This window comes from Bactrocera neohumeralis, chromosome 2, assembly GCF_024586455.1.
Source record: "Bactrocera neohumeralis isolate Rockhampton chromosome 2, APGP_CSIRO_Bneo_wtdbg2-racon-allhic-juicebox.fasta_v2, whole genome shotgun sequence".
NCBI lineage: Eukaryota > Metazoa > Arthropoda > Insecta > Diptera > Tephritidae > Bactrocera > Bactrocera neohumeralis.
The window spans coordinates 721,290-735,695 of record NC_065919.1 but is presented as its reverse complement, the minus strand read 5'-3'; the positions used below and the strand labels follow the sequence as shown (position 1 = coordinate 735,695).

Sequence of the window (14,406 nt, the reverse complement as noted above, 5' to 3'; positions counted from 1 at the left end):
ATATGTATGTACATACATACATTGCAGGCAGTGTAAGGGACGCAACTATCGAATTAATTCAAAGTGTATAAAATTGGTTTGAATCTCTAGTCACTGTGCAACGATGCTTAATGACAGTAGGTTGTGCTTATTCGGTTTTCTGTTAATTATTTCTATAAGGTCTACGTGAATGATATTTTGTTTGTCTTGAGTTGGCAAAATAAGGTGATTATCATTTTTTCTGTTATGATAAATAAATAACCACCTTGGTTTTGTAATAAAAGGAAGAAAAGTTAAAGTTAATCTGTGTATTGCAACTCTGTAGAACGGAAAATTATGGTGATACTATACAAGAAAAGGAAAGTATGTGGGAAAATAGATAAAATTATGGTCCGCTCTAAAAACAATTGGAAGTCGTACAAAAATCTAAAGAAGCTATCACAAAATTTAAATTTAAAAGTTATTAAATTTTTCTGTACATGTTGAATTATAATACTTCGCTTCCTTTTCCTGATTTTTTCCTGTGTTTTGATTATTTGTTTTGTTAATATTGATAATAATTTTAAATAAAGAAGGTATACAATTTTAAATAAACTGTATGTTAAAATTCTTCTATATAGAAAAATAAACGATAAATTCCAAAAACATTGCTAAAGGAATAAGTTGCTATTAATTCTTTCACCAGTGAATGAATGCATGCAAGTACTTTCACGCCCTACTTCCTTTACGGGTACAGTGTACTTCAAAAATAATCCATGCTTTAGACATGTGCTATATTAATTGACATAAGCTTCAGCTTATGTATAGAATTTCTTCATCATTATGTGGATTTTATCCAATCCTTTTAAATATAATGTAGATGTTATTAATTAGTGAAGCACGCTTTATTGGCAGCTGAGTATAAAATCCTCATATACATATTTATGTATCCATATTATTTTAGTTATTGTATTTACAAATGTATTTGCAAGTAATTTTTGAACAACTTTTTGTCGATTGTATTTTCATTGTTTTACTCGTCTAAAATAATTCTGTTAATGAAAATTTTTGTCCATGTGTTTACGTTGCATTATATTATTATTTGTTTTTTTTTTTTTTTTTTGCTACTACTATTGTTTCCGTTAGAATTTGTTTATAAGAACTATATCATACATTTACATTCACATTCGCATTAGGCTATAACACATATATTTTTACAGGTCTCTTGTGTTATTTTTAATTATGCATTCACATTCGCGGAACATTAAATTCATTTAATTTTTGACATTTTGATGAAGATGTGAGGTTATTTCTGCAAAGATGAGAAAAAGAAAATAACAAAACTTTATTAGAAGTAATATTAAAGATTGTTAGTTAAAAGTTAAGAAGGTCTAAATTTAACTAGTTTTATTAATAAAATGCATGTGTCTCCGTTAAAAATAATAAAATTGATCGTTTGTAATATAATTAGGGTTTTCACAAGTCTCATAAAGTTATAAGTTATAACGATTCGAAAACATAGCATTGAGAATTGTAAATGTGTAAACTCATTTTTGTATGAAATCCAACAACAATTTTTTTAAACAAGTGTAAAAATTTACAATTTTACAATTTTACGATGCTTTACGACGGGTTGTGAGTACCTCAAATGTATTAAATCAGTTTTCGAATAATTTAGTATTGTTAAAAAAAAGTAAAGACATTCATATTTAGTAATTTGGGTTGGATTGTGATATAAATATGTCGAATTATAAAATTGGAAATTTTCTAAGGTTTGAACTCCATTTTATTTTAATTATCACTTTCACAAGTGAAAAAGTTTTCTAGATCATGTTATATTAGAAGTACGAGAAATTAGGGTTGAAATTATTGCAATCATATTAGATAGATTTTAACAAAAATTACATTTATAATAGCTTGGTTGCTTGTAGCGCCACTAAATAATACATATTACTATTGCAAATTGGATACAGTGATCTTTGTTGAACGTTTGAACATAAACATTACTGTATGCGACAATCGTCATTGACACTTTGACGATCATATCTATACAAAGATTTGATACGATCAACCACTCTAATCAAGAAAATATAAATTGAGAGCCAATTTGCGGATTGAAATCAGGTGTTTTGATAGTAAAAATAACTAAACAAAGTATAATACAAAGTATAATCAGCGGATTACCCCGTTACATCGACCAGCGAAGGATGTTTTATGAATATCAATAACATTGGGTTACAAATCACGAACATAGTACTGTGAAGTAACATCTGTCAAAAGCTCTTAAGGGTTCAAGTAAGACAGAAAATTCTAATAGAAAGATTGTGGTTCTGAAGTAAGATTTATAAGACACTAGGAACTTTGTAAAGATTGGCTTGTTATTCACAAGAGTGACAAACACTTAGGAGGATTTGATATTTACGTCCACAACTTGAACATTATCTTTATCAGACGTGTTAAGTATGTAAAACTTAACTAAATTAAAATATTATAATAATTTTCTTGGCCAAGGTTCATCAAGAGATTAATGCACATATGTACATATGTTGTCGGATAAAATATTTTTCTTGTAAGATAACGTTAAGTTAGATTCTACAGCTAGCTCCATTCTCCATTCTGCTAAGGTCAACTAACATGCTAGATCGTTTTTGTCTACTTATTCGTAATTTTTAAATAATACTTATCAATATAATTGTATTTAATTTGTTTAATGAAAAATTATTTTGGTTGTTGATTTATATATACATATATGTATATGTATGTATATGCATTGAAAAACAGAATTAAAAACACAATTTTGTTTTCTATAAATGCAATTTTTCTGTCACGTATCGATGCTTGAGAACACATTTTACATATTTAAAGGTAAGGGGTGAAATTCAACCAAAATAAAATCATATTAAACAACAACGACACAACTAGCTTACTTTTGTTTTTAAGTATTCAGTGATATTTATTTATGTATCTAAAAAAACACAGTTATATACAAAAACTTAAGTTTAGACTGGGCTCCCTTGAAGTAACCATAAGTACTTATATATCAGAATGATTTCTTATTGGCATTGTACAAAACTTTCGTTATGCGGTCTATTAGGCATAATATGTAACATTTAGGGAGAATTCATTGGCATATAATCTAAAACTCACGTTTAAAAATCGTTTATTTTCATCAAGGTTTTACTCTTAGGATTGGGAATTGAAAAATTTTCAGATTATGTACATGACAATAATTATTTTATGTGAACAATTGAAAACAAGACTGAAATAAAATGACTGCTGAACAGAAGAACTGATCGGCTAGTCCTATCCACTAATACATACATATGGATATGTGTTGTGTACATAAGTTTCCAAATAAAGCAACAAATATATAGAACGACCGATCGTTTTTCAATCATGAACACGCATGGCGACCGAAGCCGAATATATGAAGATTGTAATAGAGAAAACAACATTGAGTTAAAGGAAAGGTAGACAAGTGCAAAAAGTGGTCATAGAAATGATTACGGAAAAGTTTACAATCTTATTTTTTAGATAAATGAAATATTATACGCACCAGCAACTGAAACAAGCGGTTAAATTTTTCCTTGCCCCGGTTTATATTTGAAAACATCAATTAATAATTTCTTAAAGGCATATGCACAACGAATAAACTAAAGCAAAAAAACACACATCTATAATTAGGCAGAATTTGTAGTTAATCGAAAATTATATTCCGATTAGGGCTGCCACAATTTCTTGTTACTTTTTGGCTGTTGTTGTCGTCGCTGTTAGCTATATACACCCGCCTATCATTTGTTCATAATTCACGTTTTTCAATATTTCTTTTTATTACAATTTGTAATATTTATTCTTTAACACGTTTTTATATTTTTTCACGCACGTCTATAAAAGTTACCACAAATAGTTTACTTCTCACTTCACAATTTCTTTCTTGAAAATCCAGCCGATTTTAACGAGACACGAAAGGGAATCGGCAATATAAGAAAATCGTAATTTCTTTGAACTTTATACTTTCAAAACAATATATGAATTTTCCTGTGATATGATTCCTTAACAATTCACCTTCAATCACGCCCACTATGTACTTTTAAAAAATTGTGGTTAGAACAACTAAAAAATTTAAGAAAATAACTTGCAATTATTATAAATTTCACACACGCTACGTTGCAATCAAAAAGAGAGAGCCAAATGAAGACTGACCAAATGTAGAAGAATATGAATACAGCAGGCCCAACGATAATGACAGTAATTGGCAACTATGATGACGAAAAGATAAAAGAGAAGAAACTGCTGAAAAAGGAAGCGAATTACAATGGCAATACTATTGTTAGTAGAGTTTCTCGAATTCCACATATATTTATATAAATTTATTTCGAAAATAGTTCTAAACGTAAAAATTACTGTTATAATGCAAGGACGCTATAAACGTAATAAAGAATACTTAAGTTATGAAGTGTTATTTATTTTATTTTTTTGATCTTGATTCTTTACTGTCCACAATACCACCTATTTCAGTATGTAGTTGGTATTCAAATACTAACTGTCAGAATTTTTTAAGTTAATAAGTGTTTTTCAACAAAACAACCGACGTGTTGAGGGGGCTGACTGCATTAGACCAGAATTTTGCCATATTTATATGTGTTAAATAATTACTGGATAACATCAAGGAATTACTAAGAGCGAGTGGAAACGTGGCATTAGTCGTACTTTTTAGTTCACAATAAATTTTTCTCATCGGCGCTATCATATGTTTGGAGTGTTTTTTGTGGAATAGTAACTAATATTTAGTAATTTTTGTTTTATTTTAAGATAAAACATGCAGATAACAATAAAGATTTTAAAAGGACAAGACGTTACATTAGACGTGAGGTCCAGTAATGCAAATCTAATTCATTTATAACGAAAAATTAATTTCATAGGTCGAGCCGCATACTTTAATATCAGATATGAAAAAGGAAATTGAAAGTAAATTGAATATACCATTACCAGAGCAAAAATTGCTATTGCTTGGACGTACATTGAAAGATGAGAATACTGTGTCCGCATATCCAAATTTACATGAAGGATGTAAACTAAATTTGGTAGTGATGCGACCACGAATAGAAGGATTGCGAGAGGTAAAAGGATAAAAACATTAAATTAAATTGTTAATGTATCATACTAACAAATTTTATTTTATGGTCGCAGATCCTACAGAAATCGTTTCGAAAGTACTATAATGAACCACAAGCTGACAACTTGGTTACTGCTTTTATGACCGATTTTGAAACGAATTTAAAACAAATGAGTGTGGACGATATTGAACGTTTATCTGAGAGTTTATTACTTGTTTAAATTAGAAAACTCCATCGATACAGTTGCAGTTTCGAAGTAGAAATTGATATAAATTTCTTTTATATTTGATAAAGTTATATGGAAATTGAAAGAATTTATTTTTCACGTTGGATATAAAACTTTAAAAAATTTGGTATTTCCCATATTTTTTTGAGTACGTATCCATATAATAAAAAAAATCACTTCGGTTAAAGTATTGTCTAAAATTGTCGTTGTGATTTTTTTTCTTTAGAGAAGTTTGAAAAGTAAACATGCAACAATAGGAATATGCCCACTCAGTATTTATATTTTACCGTAGAAAACTAGTACGAATGGCATTACGCAAACCAACTTGAAATAAAACTTCTTCCCTGAACTTTATTTTAATAAAGCAGATACACCACGCGGAAACTATGCGCGATCGATTTCCTTTCAAATCACACCTTGTTTTACAACAAAAAAATTAGACTTATCATTTGACTATCAGTTTTAATTGACTTACTGATTTTGGTGTGGTGAGTTATCCTATTAATAAGAGCAGCGTGATTTTTCTTTTGTTAAGTTCGTTATTATTGTTCAGTATAAGATAATTCCATCTGAAACATAAATGCTCAGTAAAATATAAAGGTTTTAGAACTCTATCCACCAATATTTTATAACACATATTTGTTAATACTACCCCACAGTACTGGATGAATTTTCATTCAACTGTCACCGCGAAATTTTACGAATCGAAGCACACAAAGTAGACGAAAAGTGAAAAACATATCACAAAACTTTAAAATGCAGTCGCGTATCTGTACCGTTGCCATTCCTCAATTTTCAAGGAATTTGGTTCGTGCGTTTTCCAAGTCAGCAAATAAAATGGCTCCAATAAAGGTTTGTTATAAAAATTACAATTTAGAAAGTTTACTAAAGTGTTTGAAAAATTGAATATATTTTATTATGTTATTACATAACTTTTAATAATACATGATATGTTATTACAATCGTAGAAGAAAAGCATTCCAATGCAAAATTGATTTCTTATTTCGGTTGAAGATTTCTTTATTCAAGGTCATGGGTAATATCGACCTATGTATTATATTACAGTTATTACAGTTACCTAAAACTAAAATACTATATTACAGTGTGTTCTTATTGGTGTTTCTATTGGTTTGTATTTGTAGGTTGGTGACAAACTCCCTTCAATAGATCTCTTTGAAGATTCGCCGGCAAACAAAATAAATACCGGGGATTTGACATCAAATAAGAAAGTGATAATCTTTGCAGTACCTGGTGCATTTACGCCTGGCTGCTCCAAGGTGGATATAGAGCTCAAGTCTACAATTTACGATAATTCATTACGTCTTTTTTTCAGACCCACTTACCAGGGTTTGTGTCGAATGCTGATTCGTTGAAAAGTGATCAAGGCGTTAATGAAATCGTTTGCGTTTCTGTAAATGATCCATTTGTTATGTCCGCTTGGGGTAAAGAACACAATACTGCCGGTAAAGTCCGTATGTTGGCTGATCCTTCCGGCTTATTTGTTAAGGCTTTAGAACTAACAATTGACCTACCACCGCTGGGTGGTCTACGTGCAAAACGTTTCTCAATGGTTGTAGAAAATGGCGAGGTGAAGGAATTGAACGTTGAACCCGACGGCACTGGGCTAAGCTGTTCTTTGGCAAACAACATTGGAAAACATTAAATATTTTAAGTATGTTCAGGTACATAAGTATGTATGTATGTAAAATGACGTATAGTTTAAGATATTACTGTTACAAAGGAAAATATTGTAGTTGCTTGATCCGTAAATAAATATACATACATACGAATATGTGTAAATGGAAATTGTTTATAGTTTAATGAAAAAAAGTTTCACAACGTGGGAGTTTGCAATGTTTAAAAATTCTTAATCAACTGAATAGTGATAGTTGAATAGAGAAATAATCAGCATACTGATAAAGAATTAAATTTTATGCCAAAAACGTGATAAGTTGGTATTTGTTCACGTGTAGAATTATTGTGAATGGGAGATAAATAGTCATAGGCGTCATCATAATTATAAAGCCTATTCCAAAAGTAGTGTTAACATATGTACAGATGTACAATGCTGTTCTTAAGTCGTTCAATAGCTGTTATTTGTGTACATTTTTTGATTATTGCGCATAATAAGCATACAATAAATGGTCAAGGAGTGGAAAATGAAGGAAATAAATCGGTGCTATCGGCAAGTCTTTGTGAGTGAATATTCTTTATAGTTTGGATTTAAAATAATTATAAAATCTACAGATTCAAAGATATTTAAGGAACGCCGTAATGAGCATCAAACAGTAATAAAAAACATGATCACATCAGAAAATTATGAAAAAAACTTTAAGCTGTTAAAGCTAGCCTATGGTCAAATCTTTCAAGTAATATAAAAAAAATAAATTAAATTCACACAGCAAGTAATCATCAATTTTATTTCTTACCATAGCTTATCAGGGACAGTAATATTACAATGACATCATATGCCTATGAACCTTTACGGGACGGATTTGCTCAAAATAGTAATTTACAGGATGCAGTCAGCACCGTAATGGAAAATTGCTGCATAGCTGCCGAAAGTCTTATACATTTTCCAGAAATAAGTTATAGAATTTTTGGTAAACAATATTTGGAATGGAAATTGATGCTGAATTGGTGTTATGAGTTTGTAAACTCTTTTCCCCACATAATTGATGAATCTACTGCCAAATTGATGACAATTTTATTTCAAGAGATCAACGAAGAATTTCGTAATCCTGAATATGTAAATCCTTACCATGAAGCATCTAAACATCAAGAAAAGAAAAAGGAAAATAAACGCCATAAAAAGCTTAAGAAAGGTCCATCTTTAAGCGGAGGCAAAAAAGAGTTATAAATTTTTTTGTTTATATTGTATATTACGTATAAATCCTAAAGTTAAAGGTAAAATACCACAAAATTAACGATTGTCGGTGTTTGGTGCAATTTTTTGCTGCAACAATTTGCCATAGCCTCCTCGTCCGGCATCATAGTCTGTTCGGTATTCATCTCGCACTTGTCCACCAGTCTTGCCGCGACCATACTGACGCCCCTCAATAAAGCCGGCATCCCAATCAACTCGTATTAGGCGATCATCCAGTCGTGTTCCGTTTACGTATCTAATATAAGAAATAATTTTGTAAAACGTTTCTAGTATTGAATTAATTTACTTACCGCATGGCCATTTCTGCGTCTGTACGTACATAATATTCAACAAAACAAAATCCGCAAGGTGTTTTTTTGTACTTATCTAAACCCATCACTATACGTCTCACTTCACCGCAACGGGAAAATAACTCGTGAATTTGTTCTTCGGTTGTGTAAAATGACAGATTCCCAACATATAATGTACACGATTCACGGAGTGAACGCTCTTGATCAGACCGTGAGCCCTACAAAGGAGTGAAAAAGTTAAACAATAATATAATTTTTTTAAATACTTACTTTGAAATGCTGATCGCGATATGAGCTTAAGTCTACTGATCCCGCTGACATTTCTTATGTTGAGAATTTTATTTCAATAAGTTTTTGCGGTAAATTTTTGTTTATGATTGTAAAATAGTCGGCAGCTTTCAGTGAAGAAACGTCAATTTTTATCGAAATGTCAAATTGCATTTTAATGTAATGGATAGTTCACAATAGGCTTGAACTAAGATAAGAAAAATGAATATGGTGATCTTAGTTGCCTGCTAAACATAAATTAGCTCCAAACGAATTAAATAAAAGACACTATATCAGGGAAGAATTGTAATAATTAGAATAACTTTATTATTCGAATAAATATTTTACTAAGATACCCGCGCGTTATAGATATTAACGATGTTCTGGTAGAAAGGAATGAAATATCACAAATCTAATGTTTCTGGAAATTATGGATAAATTTCGTTTCGCAAAGATCATTAAAGGATTAATATCATAGAAAAAGTGCAAAAGAAATAACATATAACGTAAAATATCAGGGTGCGATATTGTCATTAACCATGCTCAGTAGAATGGATGGTAGTTCAGAATTAACGGAGGCCCAACATAAAAAATATCAAAAGCTTGCTAGTGAATACTCAAAAGTACGCCCCTGCGCAAGAATCATTTTTTTAACTAAATTAATTAATATTTTTACTTTATTTACTAAAGCTACGAGCCAGGGCTGGTGTACTTCGAAATGCTGTTTTGGATGAACAATCAAAAGGAGAAAGTTTACGTGAACAACTACGACAAAGTGAAACTGCACTCCGTCGATCTGAGCAGGAAGTCGATTCATTAGGTTTTCGTAATAGGCAACTAGAGCACAGAGTCGCGGCCCTTCAAGATGAAATTGCAAAGAGAGAGGGACGTATTAAAACTGATAAAGAATATGTACGAAAACATACAATAGCTGGAAAAGGGGATGTTCCTGGAACAGTTGGGGAAGGGGATATGGGACAAGACGCTCTAATTTTCGAAGAACTTCAGAAGAAGATCATGGAAAATGCAGAACTAACTACAATGGTTATCTTAGTGCCTTTTACATTATATATAAATGATATGAAATAAATAATATTTTCCATTCAAGGTTGACGACAAGGAACATGAGCTTCAAATTCAGGGTGAACGTTTGCTGAATTTGCAAAAAATGCTAGAAAAGCGAAACACAGAATTCACAGAGTCCGAAAAGCATTTCCGCAGAGATTTCGAAGTATTGCAAAAGAGAAACACAGAGCTCGAAAGTAAGCTCGTTGACGCGATTAGTATGGTAAAAGTGAGAAGTGTGTGTATTTATATATGTAACTGATTATATATATTCTTTCAGTTGGGTAGTGAAGATGCTCTGAGTGCTTCTGGTAGTGATCATACACCATTACATGTTGCTGCGCAACAACATGATCAATCAACATTATCTACAACATCAGTACCAACAGCTGAAGAACGCATTTGCAATCTGGAAAAAGAAATGGTTCACTGGCGGACACAATATGAAATTTTAAAAATCAATGAAGCGATAACGTTAAATGAGACAAAAAATGGGTTGTATGACAATAATATTCCATGCTCGTCTGCTATTATTCCAGAGTATAGCAATTGTAGCTGTAGCAGTACAGCAGCTGGTTTAATAGTTAAATCTAGCTCAGCGGAAGCAAAAAGGTATACAAAACACACCTTTTAATGTTGAATACAAAAAAATAATAATTTTTTTATATATGTACATATATGTAAACGTCTTAATTTACAAAATTTATAAATAATAGCTCACGCGACTCATATAAGGAACCGACATTACCGCCCACAAAAGAACAAATTCTTTATGACAGTTTTAGTAAAAAATTTGAACATCTTTTGAAATCTAAGTACTTGTCTGAATCTCGAATGTTTTCATATGAAACGGAAGTGGAACATTTTCAAATATGTTTGGAAAATGCGACGCATGAGTTAAATTCAAAGGATGAGCAGATAGAAAGCATAAATCAGGCATTAAAAATGCTAGAGGAGGATTTGGTAATAATAGAATATATTTAAAGAAATAACTATATATTCATTATTGTTTTTAATAAGGCTACCACACGCATTAATTATGAAGAACAAATTAGTGTGCTTACGGAACAGGTAATTAACTTAAGTGAGCAACTAGCCGCCTCAAAGTAGAAGCAATTTCTTTGAAACCGTAATATAACTCACAAATAAACACCGTTCAAAGGATAAACAATATTTGTAAACTTTTCGAAGGTAGATACCGTACTTCAATATTGTAACGTGCGCAAGTATATAAGATTGTATTTTAATTAACTTAGTACACGATAATTGTTGATCATTTAGATATTCTGAAATTTTATGCAGTGACAACTATCGATCACTGGAACAATTTCTTAATATATACACATTGTGTATGTAACTTGAAAAATGTAAAATTTTGTGTATCCTGTAAAACTTTGTAAATTAAAAAGGAAACATATATTTAATAACAAGCAGAATAATTTATATTACTATATGTGTAACTTTGTAACATTTATAACAATTGATAAATGGCAATATATATGAAATTTATGAAAGCATAATAAAACTCAATTTATCATCGATATTTTCATAGTTATTTCTAATCTAATTTGATAGAAAAAGAAGAGCCGCATGAACAACCGTGCTCCGCCTGTGGATTAGCGAGTATTCGAAAACCAGATCTGATTAATTCCGTATGATAGTCGACAGTAGCACCAGAACAGTATTCTAAAGATAGATTATCAACCACAACTTTTGCACTTCCCTCGCCGAAAACAACATCATCACTTTTCAATTTGGAGTCCAAATCAAATTTATATTGAAAACCAGAGCAACCCCCACCTTCTACAGTGATACGTAGGAATGTTTTACCATTTTCTGAAATTTCCTGTAGCCGTTTAGTACAAGAATTGCTAATCATTAGCTCCGCATCGCCTGAAGGAGTCTTTGAATCTTCAGAGGGGACTTTCGAGTTAACATCAGCTTTCATTGTAGATAAGTTTTGCAATGTGTTACGCGTGAATACAAATATTTGTCTAAAAAAATATTCATATAAGTGAAATACTCTTGCAGTTAATTCATTTTTACCTGTGTCGCATAGGACTAATACACTTTCTCAATGCAAAAGCCATTGTTAATCCTTTCTCACTTGCAAAGTTTATCTTTATTTATTATACAGATTTTCAATTTCAAATGCTAATAATTTCTTATGTTATGCGAAAATAAAATCAAAACAAAACTTGCATAATCACACTGAACACCCTGCTAACAACAGCTGTTTTACTAAAGAATCAAAACAATAAATACTGAATAAAAGGAAAACTAGAAGAATTTGACAAATTCGTATAGCCTTGCCGACATATCCACGTGCATGTCACATTTGAAAACAAAATAATAATACAAGGAAAATAGTAGAAAGCTCTATCTTATTGTAACAATAATTAATTACAAATATGGCAAGAAGGCCTGAACATTTGGCACCTCCTGAGATTGTAAGAACATTTCGTCATTCTTCTAAACTAAGTAATAACTTTTCCTAATCCTTGCAGTTCTACAATGATGATGAAGCTAAAAAATACTCTGCCAAGTAGGTAACTCCTGCATTATTATATTAAATATATGTATATTCCTGTATTCCGAAATTTGATATTTCTTAAAGCACACGGATAATAGAAATTCAAATTGAGATGGCAGAGAGAGCCTATGAATTACTTACCCTTAATGAAGATGAGCAGTGTCTGATATTGGATATTGGTTGTGGCTCTGGTCTATCAGGAAGTGTGTTAGAAGACAATGAGCACATTTGGGTAGGTGTTGACATATCTAAATCAATGTTAGATATAGCTGTTGAACGTGATGTAGCTGGAGATCTTGTGTTGACAGACATGGGAGACGGTATGCCATTTAGGCCTGGTACCTTCGACGGTGCCATATCGATATCTGCGTTGCAATGGTTGTGTAATGCGGATAAAAGTACACATAATCCCCATAAAAGATTATATAAATTCTTTTCAACTTTATTCTCCTGTTTGACACGTACAGCTCGTGCTGTATTTCAATTTTACCCGGAAAATGCAGACCAAATTGAAATGGTCACCTCACAAGCCATGAAAGCTGGATTCTATGGTGGCTTAGTGGTTGATTATCCCAATTCCACCAAAGCGAAGAAGTATTTTCTAGTATTGATGACAGGTGGTACTACACCGATGCCAAAAGCGTTAGGTAAGTAAGCGTTGTGATTTTGAAAATTTAGAATCTAATGTTAATTTTAAATTTAAGGATCGGAGGAAGAAGAAAAACGAATAAATTATATTAAAAAGCGTGATATGTGTCGAGAAGCTCGAGGTAAACCGATGAAAAAATCAAGAGAGTGGATATTAGCTAAAAAAGAACGTAGGCGACGCCAAGGGCGTGACACCCGACCAGATACAAAATATACGGGACGAAAACGTAGCGGAAAATTTTAGTTCGAAAAATCAAAATGAGCTCTTATTTACATTACAATTTGTCTAACTTAGCAACCCTTTCTTTACAATTCTTCGTTTATAATAATAACAAAATCTTTAAAACATACAGTAAAAAATTCAACATTTCCCCTTATATCTTTCTTTATCACAACTACGTTTCGGCCGGAGGCGATTTGGTACCAATGTTCCGCTCTGTAGAAGCTTGAATGGATCGCTCTTTTGGTGCATCTAGTGACGATTCAGTGTAGAATATTGCGTACATTGCCACAACTATGAAAACAAAACTGAAGAGTACCATTTCGTTTTGTAAAGCAAATGCATGGTCGCGGCGTTGTGCTTGCTTTCGATCAAATCTTACTTTAGCATCTTTTCGTCTTTGGAAAGATTTTCCGTAGTGTGCGCGGGACCATTCATCAAAGTCATATATAGGGGTTCGTCCCATTTCATCCGCAACTTGCGATTTTTTAAAACGAGATTTGTAAAACTTCGTTTCGGGATCATCTTCTACCTCTGGCTCATATTCAGTTGGCCTTGTATACGTAGCTCCCGCTGTATGTATAACACCTGTAAAATGAAAATGTATCAAATTTACAACTTTTTAATGAAACAATGTGTATACCTTTATCATATAATCTTCTAAGTCGGTAGTTACCAAGTACTTCATATGCCTGCGAAATTTCACGAAATTTTTTTGCAGATATTTCACATCCTTTATTTTTGTCAGGATGATATTGCATGGAAAGTTTATAATATGCTGATTTGATTTCATTCTGCGTCGAGCTCTGTGTTATTCCAAGAGCTTCATAATAATTGGTGCTTCTCCAAGGAGAACTTGTACAAATATACTGCACATTACCAATGTTGTTAAAAATGTGCGTCGGTAAGAAGCTGCGAAATATTAACTGACACTTGGTGTTATACATTGCACGATCCACCGAGTGGGCTGCACTTTCTCTGATTTTTTGAAATTGTTTTTATTATGATTATATCATTATGGTACGTTCAAGGGATTTTGAGAATTTTTGACAAAGTACATATTACAGCTGAAAGTAATACTGCTGTCATTTAAACACTTTTCTTTATCGCAGTTCTCTAAAATTAAAGAATGGTATGAGTGAGTAATGCTATGAAATGTCAAAGCAAAATCGACTAGAATTAAAAAAGTGTGTTG

At 31.7% G+C, this 14,406-nt stretch overlaps 9 protein-coding genes across 15 annotated transcripts in view; 5 read left to right on the top strand and 4 right to left on the bottom strand.

Annotated features, from left to right (window-relative positions):
• The window catches only part of LOC126767669 (serine/threonine-protein phosphatase 2A 56 kDa regulatory subunit gamma isoform), a 30,093-nt gene extending 25,941 nt beyond the window's left edge, over positions 1 to 4,152 (bottom strand). For 2 of the 5 annotated variants that reach the window (XM_050485195.1, XM_050485198.1), the window contains exon 1: positions 4,024 to 4,152. Coding sequence is in view for 1 of the 5 variants with exons in the window: in XM_050485201.1 (XP_050341158.1) it covers positions 3,515 to 3,571 (57 nt within the window). In the remaining 4 variants the exon portion in view is untranslated. Of the gene's footprint in view, positions 1 to 1,131; positions 1,271 to 3,514; positions 3,672 to 3,703; positions 3,780 to 4,023 lie in introns of those variants that run through there. The other 3 variants (XM_050485197.1, XM_050485199.1, XM_050485201.1) reach the window with 3 other exon arrangements.
• A 537-nt stretch (positions 4,153 to 4,689) lies between these two features.
• Positions 4,690 to 6,121, top strand: LOC126767681 (ubiquitin). Its single transcript, XM_050485219.1, has 3 exons — positions 4,690 to 4,825; positions 4,881 to 5,078; positions 5,149 to 6,121. The coding sequence occupies exons 1-3, from the start codon at positions 4,778 to 4,780 to the stop codon at positions 5,293 to 5,295; spliced, it is 393 nt and encodes a 130-aa protein (XP_050341176.1). The 5' UTR covers positions 4,690 to 4,777; the 3' UTR covers positions 5,296 to 6,121.
• LOC126767678 (peroxiredoxin-5, mitochondrial) lies at positions 5,994 to 7,107 on the top strand. Its single transcript, XM_050485216.1, has 3 exons — positions 5,994 to 6,153; positions 6,444 to 6,578; positions 6,635 to 7,107. The coding sequence occupies exons 1-3, from the start codon at positions 6,058 to 6,060 to the stop codon at positions 6,962 to 6,964; spliced, it is 561 nt and encodes a 186-aa protein (XP_050341173.1). The 5' UTR covers positions 5,994 to 6,057; the 3' UTR covers positions 6,965 to 7,107.
• An 83-nt stretch (positions 7,108 to 7,190) lies between these two features.
• LOC126767677 (uncharacterized) lies at positions 7,191 to 8,228 on the top strand. 2 transcript variants are annotated; one of them, XM_050485215.1, is made up of 3 exons: positions 7,191 to 7,490; positions 7,549 to 7,670; positions 7,736 to 8,228. In XM_050485215.1, exons 1-3 carry the CDS (start codon positions 7,352 to 7,354, stop codon positions 8,159 to 8,161), a joined length of 687 nt encoding a protein of 228 aa, XP_050341172.1. In that variant the 5' UTR covers positions 7,191 to 7,351; the 3' UTR covers positions 8,162 to 8,228. The 2 variants fall into 2 exon arrangements, with proteins under 2 accessions (XP_050341172.1, XP_050341170.1); XM_050485213.1 differs by having other exon boundaries at positions 7,206 to 7,496.
• On the bottom strand, positions 8,156 to 8,901 carry LOC126767680 (nuclear cap-binding protein subunit 2). The gene is made up of 3 exons (XM_050485218.1): positions 8,749 to 8,901; positions 8,479 to 8,696; positions 8,156 to 8,423 (listed from the first exon to the last, which is right to left on the bottom strand). The coding sequence occupies exons 1-3, from the start codon at positions 8,797 to 8,799 to the stop codon at positions 8,225 to 8,227; spliced, it is 468 nt and encodes a 155-aa protein (XP_050341175.1). The 5' UTR covers positions 8,800 to 8,901; the 3' UTR covers positions 8,156 to 8,224.
• On the top strand, positions 8,899 to 11,351 carry LOC126767674 (protein phosphatase 1 regulatory subunit 21). Its single transcript, XM_050485209.1, has 7 exons — positions 8,899 to 9,051; positions 9,115 to 9,368; positions 9,436 to 9,789; positions 9,854 to 10,033; positions 10,091 to 10,422; positions 10,527 to 10,773; positions 10,831 to 11,351. The coding sequence occupies exons 2-7, from the start codon at positions 9,285 to 9,287 to the stop codon at positions 10,918 to 10,920; spliced, it is 1,287 nt and encodes a 428-aa protein (XP_050341166.1). The 5' UTR covers positions 8,899 to 9,051; positions 9,115 to 9,284; the 3' UTR covers positions 10,921 to 11,351.
• On the bottom strand, positions 11,228 to 12,008 carry LOC126767679 (iron-sulfur cluster assembly 2 homolog, mitochondrial). The gene is made up of 2 exons (XM_050485217.1): positions 11,857 to 12,008; positions 11,228 to 11,804 (listed from the first exon to the last, which is right to left on the bottom strand). Exons 1-2 carry the CDS (start codon positions 11,898 to 11,900, stop codon positions 11,369 to 11,371), a joined length of 480 nt encoding a protein of 159 aa, XP_050341174.1. The 5' UTR covers positions 11,901 to 12,008; the 3' UTR covers positions 11,228 to 11,368.
• A 104-nt stretch (positions 12,009 to 12,112) lies between these two features.
• On the top strand, positions 12,113 to 13,356 carry LOC126767675 (probable 18S rRNA (guanine-N(7))-methyltransferase). Of its 2 annotated transcripts, none has more exons than XM_050485210.1 (4): positions 12,113 to 12,260; positions 12,318 to 12,355; positions 12,428 to 12,990; positions 13,048 to 13,356. In XM_050485210.1, the coding sequence occupies exons 1-4, from the start codon at positions 12,222 to 12,224 to the stop codon at positions 13,233 to 13,235; spliced, it is 828 nt and encodes a 275-aa protein (XP_050341167.1). In that variant the 5' UTR covers positions 12,113 to 12,221; the 3' UTR covers positions 13,236 to 13,356. The 2 variants fall into 2 exon arrangements, with proteins under 2 accessions (XP_050341167.1, XP_050341168.1); XM_050485211.1 differs by having other exon boundaries at positions 12,117 to 12,260; positions 12,318 to 12,359.
• Positions 13,230 to 14,277, bottom strand: LOC126767676 (dnaJ homolog subfamily C member 30, mitochondrial). The gene is made up of 2 exons (XM_050485212.1): positions 13,855 to 14,277; positions 13,230 to 13,799 (listed from the first exon to the last, which is right to left on the bottom strand). The coding sequence occupies exons 1-2, from the start codon at positions 14,156 to 14,158 to the stop codon at positions 13,387 to 13,389; spliced, it is 717 nt and encodes a 238-aa protein (XP_050341169.1). The 5' UTR covers positions 14,159 to 14,277; the 3' UTR covers positions 13,230 to 13,386.
• Positions 14,278 to 14,406: the final 129 nt, after the last annotated feature.

Coding starts and splice junctions, on each gene's coding strand:
- LOC126767681 (XM_050485219.1), top strand. CDS start 4,778: ATGCAGATAACAATAAAGATTTTAAAAGGACAAGACGTTACATTAGAC. Junction 4,826..4,880: donor GACAAGACGTTACATTAGAC/GTGAGGTCCAGT, acceptor TTAATTTCATAG/GTCGAGCCGCATACTTTAAT. Junction 5,079..5,148: donor GAATAGAAGGATTGCGAGAG/GTAAAAGGATAA, acceptor TTATGGTCGCAG/ATCCTACAGAAATCGTTTCG.
- LOC126767678 (XM_050485216.1), top strand. CDS start 6,058: ATGCAGTCGCGTATCTGTACCGTTGCCATTCCTCAATTTTCAAGGAAT. Junction 6,154..6,443: donor ATAAAATGGCTCCAATAAAG/GTTTGTTATAAA, acceptor TTGTATTTGTAG/GTTGGTGACAAACTCCCTTC. Junction 6,579..6,634: donor TTACGCCTGGCTGCTCCAAG/GTGGATATAGAG, acceptor TCTTTTTTTCAG/ACCCACTTACCAGGGTTTGT.
- LOC126767677 (XM_050485213.1), top strand. CDS start 7,352: ATGTACAGATGTACAATGCTGTTCTTAAGTCGTTCAATAGCTGTTATT. Junction 7,497..7,548: donor GGTGCTATCGGCAAGTCTTT/GTGAGTGAATAT, acceptor TAAAATCTACAG/ATTCAAAGATATTTAAGGAA. Junction 7,671..7,735: donor CCTATGGTCAAATCTTTCAA/GTAATATAAAAA, acceptor TTCTTACCATAG/CTTATCAGGGACAGTAATAT.
- LOC126767680 (XM_050485218.1), bottom strand. CDS start 8,799: ATGTCAGCGGGATCAGTAGACTTAAGCTCATATCGCGATCAGCATTTC. Junction 8,697..8,748: donor ATCGCGATCAGCATTTCAAA/GTAAGTATTTAA, acceptor ACTCCTTTGTAG/GGCTCACGGTCTGATCAAGA. Junction 8,424..8,478: donor GACGCAGAAATGGCCATGCG/GTAAGTAAATTA, acceptor TTCTTATATTAG/ATACGTAAACGGAACACGAC.
- LOC126767674 (XM_050485209.1), top strand. CDS start 9,285: ATGCTCAGTAGAATGGATGGTAGTTCAGAATTAACGGAGGCCCAACAT. Junction 10,423..10,526: donor AGCTCAGCGGAAGCAAAAAG/GTATACAAAACA, acceptor TATAAATAATAG/CTCACGCGACTCATATAAGG. Junction 10,774..10,830: donor AAATGCTAGAGGAGGATTTG/GTAATAATAGAA, acceptor GTTTTTAATAAG/GCTACCACACGCATTAATTA.
- LOC126767679 (XM_050485217.1), bottom strand. CDS start 11,900: ATGGCTTTTGCATTGAGAAAGTGTATTAGTCCTATGCGACACAG. Junction 11,805..11,856: donor ATTAGTCCTATGCGACACAG/GTAAAAATGAAT, acceptor ATATTTTTTTAG/ACAAATATTTGTATTCACGC.
- LOC126767675 (XM_050485210.1), top strand. CDS start 12,222: ATGGCAAGAAGGCCTGAACATTTGGCACCTCCTGAGATT. Junction 12,261..12,317: donor ATTTGGCACCTCCTGAGATT/GTAAGAACATTT, acceptor TAATCCTTGCAG/TTCTACAATGATGATGAAGC. Junction 12,356..12,427: donor GCTAAAAAATACTCTGCCAA/GTAGGTAACTCC, acceptor TATTTCTTAAAG/CACACGGATAATAGAAATTC.
- LOC126767676 (XM_050485212.1), bottom strand. CDS start 14,158: ATGTATAACACCAAGTGTCAGTTAATATTTCGCAGCTTCTTACCGACG. Junction 13,800..13,854: donor TAGAAGATTATATGATAAAG/GTATACACATTG, acceptor TTCATTTTACAG/GTGTTATACATACAGCGGGA.